Below are 11,717 nucleotides of genomic sequence, written 5' to 3' on the forward strand. Positions count from 1 at the left end.
GGGGGAAGATACAAGTTAATCAGGTTGGACATGGCCCCTGTCCCACATGGGACTGTGTCTTAATCCCCAATCTACGGACGAGGAAGCTGAGGCCCAGAAAAAGTTAAGGGACTTGCTCAAGGTCACTCAGCAGACAAATGACAGAGCTGGGATTAGAACCCAGGTCCTTCTGACTCGCCAGCCTGGGCTCTATCCACTGGGCCACGCTGCTTCTCCCTAGGCAGCATCGTAGGCAAGCCTGCAGATTTCCTAGTGTTCTTGCCTACACTGGAGATGTTTCAGTCACCAGGAAGAGCTACGGCTTTGCAGCTCTGGCAGCCCGGTACAGTAAGCATGGTCTACTTGTGTCCTTGACAGCTTGAAGTCTTGCTTCCTCAAAAATCTGGGTGAAAACGTACTGTGCCTCGAGAAACCAGGGAAGAGATAGGCCAGGGACTGCCTTCGTCAATGAAATCCTACCTTATTGTAGATGTAACAATTTGTAAACATTGTATTGAAGTCCTGGATACATTCGTGAGCATTCCAGTAGTAGTTATTTTCCAAGCGCTTCTTTATTGTTCCCATATCCATAGGAGTTTTAATAATCTTATAATAATCCTGTGGAGAGCAAAAAGACACAGGTCGATGAAAACAGTAGCACAGCACAGTGTATTAATTCATACACATCACAACACAGCCAGTACAAAGCTTTATTCTTCCCCGAAGTTCAGAGAGCTTTCTAGACAGCCCAAGAGTCCCCCAACAGTCAGTGAGCGAGTCTATACTGAGGGTCTACGGGATACAGGCAGATCACCGTACTACACGCGTGATCTCAGTAAGGGAGGGAAAGAGCAGGGGTTGGCGGCCCTACTTAACGGCTCCATTCCGTCCCGCCACAGGGCGTGTTTTCACAACCAGTTTTGGGCAGAACGTGGAGGTGGGCAGAATTAGGGGGCATCTTTCTGACAACAGGTATCTATCTGGACATGGTACGATGGCGTGATCAGAAACCGTTGTGCTCAGGCGTGGGATGTCAGCCCCGGGGCGACTGCTTCTTTAAAGCAGGCCGGGGTTCTACGGGAAGGCACCCCCCTACTCCAGGAGAAACTGGGTATACCTGGCTGGCACCCTCCAAGTCTAGTGGACAAGACCACGACTCGCCTTAGCAGCCATGATGCCACGATAACTGGGCTAGTTTCCTCATCAGTTACAAAAGCCCCAATCGAAAAGCTATCTCGAAACTCCGGCCTAAAAAGTGGATTTGTTGGCTTGTGCCTCACGACACCAATCATGGAGCAGTAGCCTGCCCTGGTCAAAGTCTTGAGGTGCCATAAAACAACCCAACCCTCCCTCAAGTACTGGCATACTCCTAAATAGTGGACTTTCTTTTCCTTTTCCCAGCACAGTAGCCAATCTTCATTCTCCTCTACTACCATCAGAGGCACTGACATGTTGGAACTGGTTTCCTTGGAGCTTTCCCCAAGGACAAAAGCCGTGATCGGCTGCTGGCACAGTTTTATAGTCTGTCAGCCCGTTCTCTGAAATAATCCTTTGCTCCTTCTCCTGTCCACCTCTTTCCCTTCTCTCCCACTCCCAAATTCTTCCCTGCTCTCACTTTTAATGAAAGGTGCACGGTGTGTATACCTTGAATTAGGTGGAGGAAAAGGTGCCATTAAAAAAAAAAGGTCAAATCAATGGATTTCAGAACAGTAGTCTTCAGTAGCTCCAAGAACTCACACAGGAAAGACTAAAACGGGTAGAATGGTAGACTCCTCGGGCAAGAGATTAGAGCAACCTCTGCTATTTTATTCATATCAATGTTTTATTCGTACTGATGTCTGTCTCCCCCTCTACACTGTAAGCTTGCTGTTGATAGGCAACGTGTCTACTGTACACAATTCTGTTGTATTGTACTCTCCCAACCACTTACTACAGTGCTCTGCACATAGTAAGCGCTCAAAAAATACGACTGATTGGTTACTTTGACTGGGGATAGATCCTCTTAGCCCCAGCCAACAGAAGTGGGGCTTGCGGGGAAGAGTACTCCCAGACATCCCCATTTGTGTGGGAGCACTTTTGAGCGCTTGGGGACATTAAAGACGACAGAGTGGCCAATTCTTGGGACATACCCAGAAGTTTCCCCCGAAAACAAAAGGTGATGAGAGTTCCTCATGGGCAGGGACAGTGTCTACCAACTCTGTTGCACTGTCCTCTCCCAAGTGCTTAGTACAGCGCTCTGCACATTGTAAGTGCTCAATAAATACCATTTGGTGGATGAACAACAGTGCTGACCTGGTCGGATTCTGTCATCTTGCTCATTTATTCTTTGCCTTGTGTGAGCCTTCGAAACGACTGAAGACTGCGCTGCTTAAAGGGCTGTCCTAAACCGTGCCAGAACGCCGCCTCCTTTGCTATGAGCAACCAGAGCTCGACAGCAGGAAGGCTGTTCTGCTGGCTCGAGATGAGTGTCAAATCTAACCCCTAAACCATAGTCAGAGAAAAACAAAATCACAAACACAAATGAGTTGTAAAGCGAGGAGAGAGGAGGGAGGAGTCTCTTGAGGGGAGATACTTCCTCCAGTAAAACAGAAAAGGAAGACAGCTCAAGCCAAATTCACATTAAATCCCATGCACGGCTGTGGCCCTCTTCAATTGGTCCGTGGCCGGAACGGACACGGCGCACCGCCACTTCTGCCCGCCGAGATCGTCGGCCCCAGCAGCCAGCGGGGAGGTTGGGCGTGATCTGGAGAGCTGAGGCACAGCTCATCCACTAGTAAGGACCTGATGGCTACCCACCCTTGAAAAACAGGAACCTTACATCCCATAGGAACTGGTCTGGGAGCACTTCCTCCCTGCCGTTCCCCAAGGTTCTCTTCTAGAGGGGGTGATGGGGGAGACAAAATGTCAAGAGGGGAAGGTTGGTGGTGGGGCCACAGACTGTTCCTTCGTGTGCTCGGTGTGCCCCCACCAAAGAAGACCGTCTGGGAAGCACAGACTTAGTCCAACAATCCTGGGAGTAACAAATACCCACCCAACAGCTCTGGAGTACTAACCCCGAGGACAATTTGAGGGGGACAGTGTCCTGGGGGAACAGTTTTTTCCAAGCCTGGCTAAAATGAACATGAGTTAAACCGTGTGGCGGCCCCCATGTTCAGGAGGGGTAAGAGGATCCCAGAAATCCTAAAGTGTGCCCTCCCCCTGCCCCGCAGGGAAATTTAATTAAGCAGCTATAATGCCTTATATGGTATTAGCCTGGCGTTGAGCCGGATCAGGAAAGGACTGGGAAGGGCCTAGTGGGGCCAGGTAGTTGGGGAACAAAACTCTTGGCCATTTGGAAGAGAGAGGTTTTGCACCGTGATCCTAGGAGGGTGGACTCGGAGCCACGACCTGGGAAATACACAGGGGCGCAGAGAGGGATTCACAGGGATGATCCCAGAGGATATGGGGTACTGGGAAAGTTTCAGGGTCCAGAGGTTAGAACTCTGGAAGGGCAAGGCTCCTGAACCTGAGCAGGGAGAAGCGGCACAGATCAGCCTTGGCATCTGAGGGACGGGTGAGACTGGAACCTGGGACACCCCGAGAGAAGAGGCGAAAGGACCAGTGGAACGGGAGCCCCAGGAAACTTACAGGAAGGTAGAAAGGCTCCTGGAGGGGGAAAATATTTACAACTGGGGAAAGGAGGTTTGGACCAGATTTCTGTTCATTTGTTACCCAGTTAAGAACACTTGCAAAAAGACTGTTAAATGGCATTGAGATCTCTCGTTTAGGCAGTCTGCCTGCTGGGGGTGGGGGGGGTGGGGTGGGGGGCTCGGAGGAGAAGCCGGGGAGAGGTGGGGGCTGTGAGCTTCCTGTGGCCGGCCCCCCCAGGGGTGAGGTTGTAGGCTAGTCCCTTTGCTTTCACAGAAAGACCTGGGCTTGAGACAAGGGGGAAGTAGTGGCAGCAATAAGGGTGCAAGGAATTGGGTTATGCTAGGCAGAGATCTCCCAAATCCTGCAGCCCCTGGAAGGGAAGAACTGGAGGACTTCAGGACCCAGCGGAGTCTGAACGGGGTCTGAGCGCTCCAAAAGTGTCTCGGGGGCTTGGGGTTTAAGGCTGCGGGCCCCAGGAAATGTCACAACCTGTGAGGAGGGGTATTGGATGTTCACAGACAATCTTACTGACTTGTGGGAAGTAACAGCTGAAGTAAAGCCATCCACCATCCCCCCAAAAAAGTTTACTGCAAAAATTGCACCAGAATAAGACACTGAACTTCCAGGTCTTATTGCAAGAGACTACTGCGGAAAGGAATCTATTAAGAACAAATAGATTGTGAAACACAAAGGATATCCTTAAATACGCCTGATTGATATCTTTATCTCTCTCTCTCTATATATATATATAAATTATATCGGGAACTCAGTCACAACCACTTAAGAATCTCAAAGAATCCAGCATTGAATCCTGAATCTACAATGCACACCTTCAGAATTGTCCTGTCAGAAGGAATTAGTGAAGAGCCAATAATTCACTTCACTCTTTGCCAGTGCTCGCTTAGTAATTTGTTCACTCAGGCACTAGACAACAAAAATGTCAAACTCCACTGGCCAATTGGAAGGCGATAAAGGCCTGTTGATGACCAAATCCCTGGTGTGTCAAGACACAAAGGCTACTTACCTGTAGACATGCCAGTGATCAATTTGGCAGGTGCTCCCAGAAACCCTCTGGACCTGTTCTTGTAAAGCTCGAGGGGCTGTCTCCCTGGATAACAGGCAGCCTGACCAGAAAAAGGTCACGTTCTGCCCCCTTCCGTGGTCCAGGTAGGCCGGCCCCTCTGCCCTCCAGTTTCTCAGACAGAGTCAGAGCTCTGTCAAAGAGCACAGAGCAAAATGCACCACACAAGAGCGTGTGAGAGAGAGTGGGGGGGGGAGAGAGATGAGGGGGAGGGAGGAGAGCGAGAGAAAGAAAAAGAGAGAGAGAAAGAGAGAGAAAGAAAAGAAAAGGAGGGAGAGAAAGGGAGATGGGGAGGAGGCGGGCGTGATCATCTGGTATGTCTACAAACCTTCAGAGAACTTAGGTTATGGTAAGTAACCCTTGCTTCTCCAATGGTAGCCATGGGACAAGCCAGATGATCACTCTGGTACAACTCCATAACTGATCCCAAGGAGGTGGCAGGATTGTGGCTACTAAAACAGGTGCTGCAGGACGGCTCTAACGAAGCAGACCTCTCACCTTCTCCTCTGCCCCCCTCCCCCTCGACGCCCCCCCCCCGGCCCCCGCACACCGCATGGGGGGTGGGGAAGGGCGCTCAAAAAAGTTGGGGGGAGGGGGAAGGGCAGGGAGGAGAAGACTCCCCTGAGACCACTAAAAGGTTTGTTTTTTGGGAATGTGGGGGGATGGCAGACAGGGTGGGCTTCGGGGGAAGACAATGAACTCTCCTCCCAGACAACCCCACAATACGCAGGGGTGTAAAAAGGGGGGCCGACACTAACGCAGGAGTTCTGGAGCCCTACTGGCTGATAAGGAATGGGAACCCTGTTAGTCGTGCCAACGGGTGGAAGGGTGGGGAGGATATAATATCCTCCACCTGCCCAAGCTGAGATTAGCTTACCTGAGGTGAGTGTCTGAGGTCGTCACAGCAAGGTGTCAGGAGGGAAACTGGAGGGGAGAAGGGCCGTCCTCTCTAGGACCATGAGAGGAGCGAAGCTTGACCTGCTCTCCGGGGAGGCAGCCCCTCAAACTTTACAAGGACGAGTCCAGAGGGTATTCAGGAGCGGCTACCAGAGTGATCATCTTTATCCACTTTTGGAGAATCTACCCATCTCAACCCTTATTTCAAGATGGTCCAGTCTTCAGATTTTGGGCTGCAGTTTACAAATATTCATTTTCAAGAGGTTTGTAGAAAGATTCAAGCGCCCTTCCTCTTCCTTTTACTGCTCCTGCCCTTTAAAATAGAATTGGCTAAGAGAAAGCAAGAGCTTAGAATGGAAGGAGTTAGGGCACAAATGCAAGCCAAACACTACTGTACTTTTCGGACCGAATCTATCATTACAACGGTAGGAGGGAGAATTCACCTAATATAACTACTGAGCTCCCTTCAATATCCCCACATTCTATGAACCAGAACCACATCCCAAATCCTTGAGTACATTTCACCTGTCAAAAAGTACACTTTCTAATTAAGATTCTGGTGTTTGACCAGTACCTCATTAGGCCGAGAATTGGACTGGTCGACCATAACGGTCAAATATCAGTTTGCACTCCTTACTCTTTTCAAAATACCTCAGAGGGTCTAGAAAAATCAGAAAATAACTAGTGACTGATTGCTGGGAGCTGGTAGTAGCATATTGAAAACAACGATTCCTTAAGACCTGAAAGGAAAACAAAACAAAAACAAAACAAAAAAACAACAGCGCACACGCGCACACACACACACACACACACACACACACACGCTCACACACGCTCAGGCTCTCCATGCTACTGAGCCGCGTGTTCTGCTCCTCAGAACTGCTTATTCGGCTTGAATACAGCAAATGGAGAAATTGCGAAACAGAAAGTTGAAGATATGATAGAGGGTTGAATGAAAGAAAAGGCCGTTAGTACTTTACCAAACCGCACCCTTCCCCCTCCTTTAAAATCCTTCTTAAAAATCCACCTCTTCCAGGAGGCGATCGCTGGTTAATCCCTCCAATTTCCCAGTCGTGACAGCCCCTCCCTCTCCCCGCCAACGTGCCCCCCGGCCCCCAATCCCCCCAAATCAGCCATCCTTCTATATGTACACACAAACATGGCTCTCTCACAAGTCACTTCAAAACCCCACCACCAGATGGCTTAAAAGATTGCTTTCCCACACTACTCCTGGGCTTCTTCCTCTTTTAACCTCTCTCTAGTTTCTATCCGGGGGTCAGGCCCTACTATTTTCCTCCCAAAGTACTCTCAGATCACTGGACCCGTCTATCGCCTCCACCCTCTTCTTCGGTTGCGCTTAAGAGTTCTCCCACGCCTCTGAGCGCTACGGAAATCACCATCGTCAGCCTGCATTTTACTCGAATGAGAGGGTTCTCTCCTCATTTCCCCGAGACACACCGGGAAAACGCGTCTTGTTGCTCAAAACAAAACATAAATGGGGCTACGGAGAAACCCCCAGAGTAGGAGGTTTCTTGCCTTCCTTTTGCTTGTTCTTAATAAGGAGCTTCTGGTTGGGAAAGGGAAGTGTAAAAAGTCATGGCAAGTTCAGGCAAACGTGGGGGCCGGTAGTGTAGTTTTCTACAGAAAATCCACCTTCTAGGTGCTCTTCCCAGCTCTCTGACCCTTGTCTTTTCCATTCTTTCCACTTAACTCCCAATGCCTAAACCGCCATTCACTACCCGACCTTCAGGCAGCCCCCTTTTTTTACAACTCTCACTGCTCCCATCAGCCCCCTAAAATAACCGCAACAGAAAGAGCAGCTCGATTCACCTGTCCCCTACAGCATGCTAAAACCCTCTTCCCCACGCTTCCTCTGCTGAGCGCTTTCCATTGTCCACAGGGGTGCTTAACCGGAAAAAGCAAAACCAACCAACACCCCATCGGAAAACACTGTCCAAGAGAGCCCCTCGTGAAGACGGAGGGACCTCGAGCAACTGAGAATTTGGTCAAGTGACCCCTGTAACCAGCAACAAGAACCGGAGTGATAAGGACTCGTATCAAACGCTACTTACAGGGAGGTTGAGCTTGACAGCGTCCACAGGCTGCTGGAAAGGCCACGCAAACTGATGTTTCCATAGTGTCTTGAGCACCACTTTGAGCAGATATTGCAGTTGGTTGGTCTGTCTCTTGGGCTTGTTGGGGTTGGAGGTCTCAGGGGGTGGGGGGTTACTGCCTGCAGTATTGCCTTGCTGGGGTTGGGCCTGGGCCTGCGTGGTAGACATTTGTGGAGTTTCTAGTCCATCCCCCATTCCTGGCAAATTTCTCAGTCTCGTTCCAGGGCCGCTCTCCATAGACATGCTATTGATCCCATTGCATTTCTCACTAGGCACTCTGCAAGAGAAAAGTATCATTAAGCCAAAAAAAAAAGTCAGCCCTCTCCCAAGTGATAACCTGAAACTTGTTTCAAAATAACCACAAGAGAACTTCTTGGGAACTCATTTCTTATTCTGCAACACCACCACATTATGGATTCATATAGTCTCTCTCTCTCTCACACCGCCCCGCGCCCCCCCCCCCCGCACCAAAGGAACGCTTCTGGTTCACTCTACCCTGCTCTCCTTAGTTTGGTACCATCAGCAAATTGGATCAGAGATGGAATGATTTCTTAAGGCATTTGCAACAAAGGCAGAGGTGGATCCTAATACAGAAAAGCCCATTAAATCCTTCACCCCAGGATAGACCACTTTCGATCTGCCTCTACAGGGCTCTACCACCCACTGCGGCGACTGGTCACCGTAAACTACCCTGGCCCCACTGCTGCATTTCTGATTGATGTCTCTCTTTCCTTCCTACTCCCATCCTTGGGGAGTCTCAACCTCCGGTTTGCTGACCCCTGTGACCCCACCAGCCAGCCATTTCCACATGTTACTCAACTCTGCTGAACACCTGGCTCCATTCCAAATCAGCCTAGACCCAGGCTCTCTCTAACTCCAGGCACTGCCCCATTTCTAATCTCAACAACTCAGACTTGACACTATCCAACGGTAACTTCCCTACACGCCATTTAACCCCCAAGCCCCTGCCCACCCCCTAATTCTGTCCTCGGTACCTGCCATGCCCCTAGGCTCTGGACCAGCTCCAGCTCTTCTGGACTATCACATCCCCCTTGGGCTTCGATGCAAAAAGTGAGCAACCTCTTCACCAAACTTGACTACTGTGCCTTCTTATCTCTCGATGAGGCACACCCCTAACTCCCATGCCTGGATCATGCTGTCTGCTCCAGCACCCTTCCAGCTGAGCATTTCTGGTGAAAATTAAGGCCCCAGGCCAACTTTGATCACCTCCAATCGATTCTGACCTGCTACAGAATTTGTCCCTCTTCTGCTCAACTACACTTCCTATTTCTCTCTCAGATTCCCACATCCATAACCCCCACCACTCCCTGCCTGACCCCACCGCAACTACTTTGTTGGTAAAACAGAAACCAATGGGCCTGAACTTCCCCCAAATCCTTCCATCACCTCTTTCCTCTCCTTCCTACAACCATCCACACCATCTTCAAAGCCCCCCTGAAATCTAACTCCCTACCAAAAAACCTTCCCTGATCCATTTCCAACATCATTCAAACCTACAGCATTTATGCAGTCAGTTCTTCCAAAACCAAGGTTTTCATAGCTCCTACAAACTGGTTAATTTTTCCAGATTTTTGGAGAAAAAATTTTGCACTTCCTTGTTCCATTGTTTAACCTAACGTTAAAGTTATCTTCAGTCTGTTTCTTCTGGCAGGCATGGAGGGCATCAATTATACATGCCCTCTTCCAACCAACTTGTTGCTTCAGGAGTGACAGTACACACACTAATCATTATTGAGTACTTGTGTAGAGAGGAAGGAGGTGAGTAATAGGTCCTTACTAGTTTCTTGGGAGAGTACAATAACTCCTTGCATTCAAGGACCGACAATCTAGTGGATAAGATCCTAAATCAAATTATAGGTAGGGGGAAGCAACTGAATTTAAACAGCTGTAGCTAAATGTTAGGGGGAAAGGGAGGGAATACTTCAGTGTTTCAGGGGTAAAGGTCTCAGGGGGGGAGATAAGAGATTATCCACTCTATTATATCTACAAATTAGAGGAATGCTGTAAAGACAAAAATAAAACCAGGATGAGACCCTCCTAGAGGGCCTGACTCTTGGCTCTCTCTTCAAACCATTTGTCTGTTTTCTGATCCTAACAGTAGCAGGCCAAGGAAAGGCAAACAACAAAGAGGATCAATAAAAAGGTGATTTACTTATTAACCTTGCTTCCTGAAGTCAGAGATTCGATTCTCGGCACTAATTTTATTTAGACTATTTTCCTCATCTATGTCTTCCTAAAACAACCATCCCTCACCTTCAAACCCTAATAAATTCATGGGTTAACCTTTATCTGTTTGGTCTGCTCATCTAGAATATGGCTCCTCTGCAATTTCAACCATCTCGGCAGACTTATCACCGACGTTTCCAGATGTGGGGGAGGGGGAGAAGGCTCCGGGCTGAAGCGGGCAAAGTCTTTCGCTCTTTGGCCCTGCCCTTCCTAACTCCCTAAGGTCTTTTGGACCAAGAAATCTTTTCTTCTAATGGGTCCTAATTAGTACATCTTACCAGATAGCTTTGCCAATCATCATTAAATCCACTCGGTAAGATAGCCAAGTGACATCATCAACTCTTCCCGGAATAACCTGCTCTCACATAGTGCAGTTCTGCTTGGAATTCCAAATTCCTTTCTTCCTGGCCCCCGCCTGACTTTCCCATCACTGTATCCAGCACCTCCATGCTCTTGTCTCCCAAGTCCATTCCCTTGGCATTAACCTCAACTTATGTCTCTCATTCAACTCACATATTCAATCTGTCACCAAATCCTGTCAGTTCTACCTTCACAACATCACTAAAATCCACTCTTCCCTCTCCATTCAAATGGTAATCCAAGCACTTTAGCCCATCCTGCCTTGATTACTGTATCGGCTTCCTTGCTGACCTCCCTGCCTCTTGTCTCTTCCCACTCCGGTTTTTACTTCACTCTGCTGACAAGATCTTTTTTTCTTTTTTCGATAAAGCACTCAGTATATGCGCCAGGCACTGAACTGAGTGCTGGGGTAGATACAAGATTAACGGTTGGACCCAGTCCCTGACCCACATGGGGCTGGCTCACTGCCTTAATCACCATTTTACAGATGAGGCAACTGAGGAAGAGGGAAGTTCTGTAATTTGCCCACCAGCAGGCAAGTGGCAGAGCTGGGACGACAAACCCAGGTCCTGCTGCCTCCTAGGCCTGTGCTCTATCCACTAGGCCGTGCTGTTCAACTTTTTTTTTTCCTAAAAAAGTTCAGTCCACGCTTCCCCACTCCACGGGTGCCTCCAGTGGTTGCCTGTCCACCTCGACAAACTCACTCCTTACCACTGGGCTTTAAAGCACTCAATCACCTCTCCTCCTCATCTTATCTCCCTGATCTACAACCCAGCATACTCACTTCGCTCCTCTAATGCCAACCTACTCATTGCACCTCATTCGCCTACCTCACTGCCAACCCCTCGCCCACGCCTTAATTCTGGCCTGGAACTCCTTCCCTGTTTCATATCTGACTCTCCCCTCCTTCAAAGCCTTATTGAAATCACATCTCCTCCAAGAGACTTTCCCCTACTAAACCCTCCCTTTCCCCACCCACTCTTCCTTCTGCTTCACCCTTGCACTTGCACCCTTTAGGCACTTTATATTCACCCTGTCCTCAGTCCCACAGCCCTCACAAAAATATTTGTAATTTATTTTGCCTTTCCCCTCCTCTGGACTGTAGGGCAAGTAGGACTGGAAAGCAAGGAGCATGTCAGCCAACTCTGCTACAGTGTAGTAATAATAATAATAATGATATTTGTTAAGCACTTACTTACTATGTGCAAAGTACTGTTCGAAGCGCTGGGGGGATACAAGGTGATCAGGTTGTCCCATGTGGGGCTCAGCCTTAATCCCCATTTTACAGATGAGGGAACTGAGGCCCAGAAAAGTTAAGTGACTTGCCCGAAGTCACACAGCTTGACAAGTGGCAGAGCCGGGATTTGAACCCATGACCTCTGACTCCAAAGCCTGTGCTCTTTCCATTG

At 49.0% G+C, this 11,717-nt stretch overlaps 1 protein-coding gene across 1 annotated transcript in view; it reads right to left on the reverse strand.

The window, feature by feature from the left end:
* Positions 1-7,944, reverse strand: part of BRD4 (bromodomain containing 4) — a 62,424-nt gene extending 54,480 nt beyond the window's left edge. The window contains 2 exon segments of the mRNA XM_038740571.1: positions 460-597; positions 7,660-7,944. Coding sequence (XP_038596499.1) covers positions 460-597; positions 7,660-7,944 — 423 coding nt within the window.
* Positions 7,945-11,717: the final 3,773 nt, after the last annotated feature.

This window comes from Tachyglossus aculeatus, chromosome X1 (assembly GCF_015852505.1).
Source record: "Tachyglossus aculeatus isolate mTacAcu1 chromosome X1, mTacAcu1.pri, whole genome shotgun sequence".
NCBI classification, from domain to species: domain Eukaryota; kingdom Metazoa; phylum Chordata; class Mammalia; order Monotremata; family Tachyglossidae; genus Tachyglossus; species Tachyglossus aculeatus.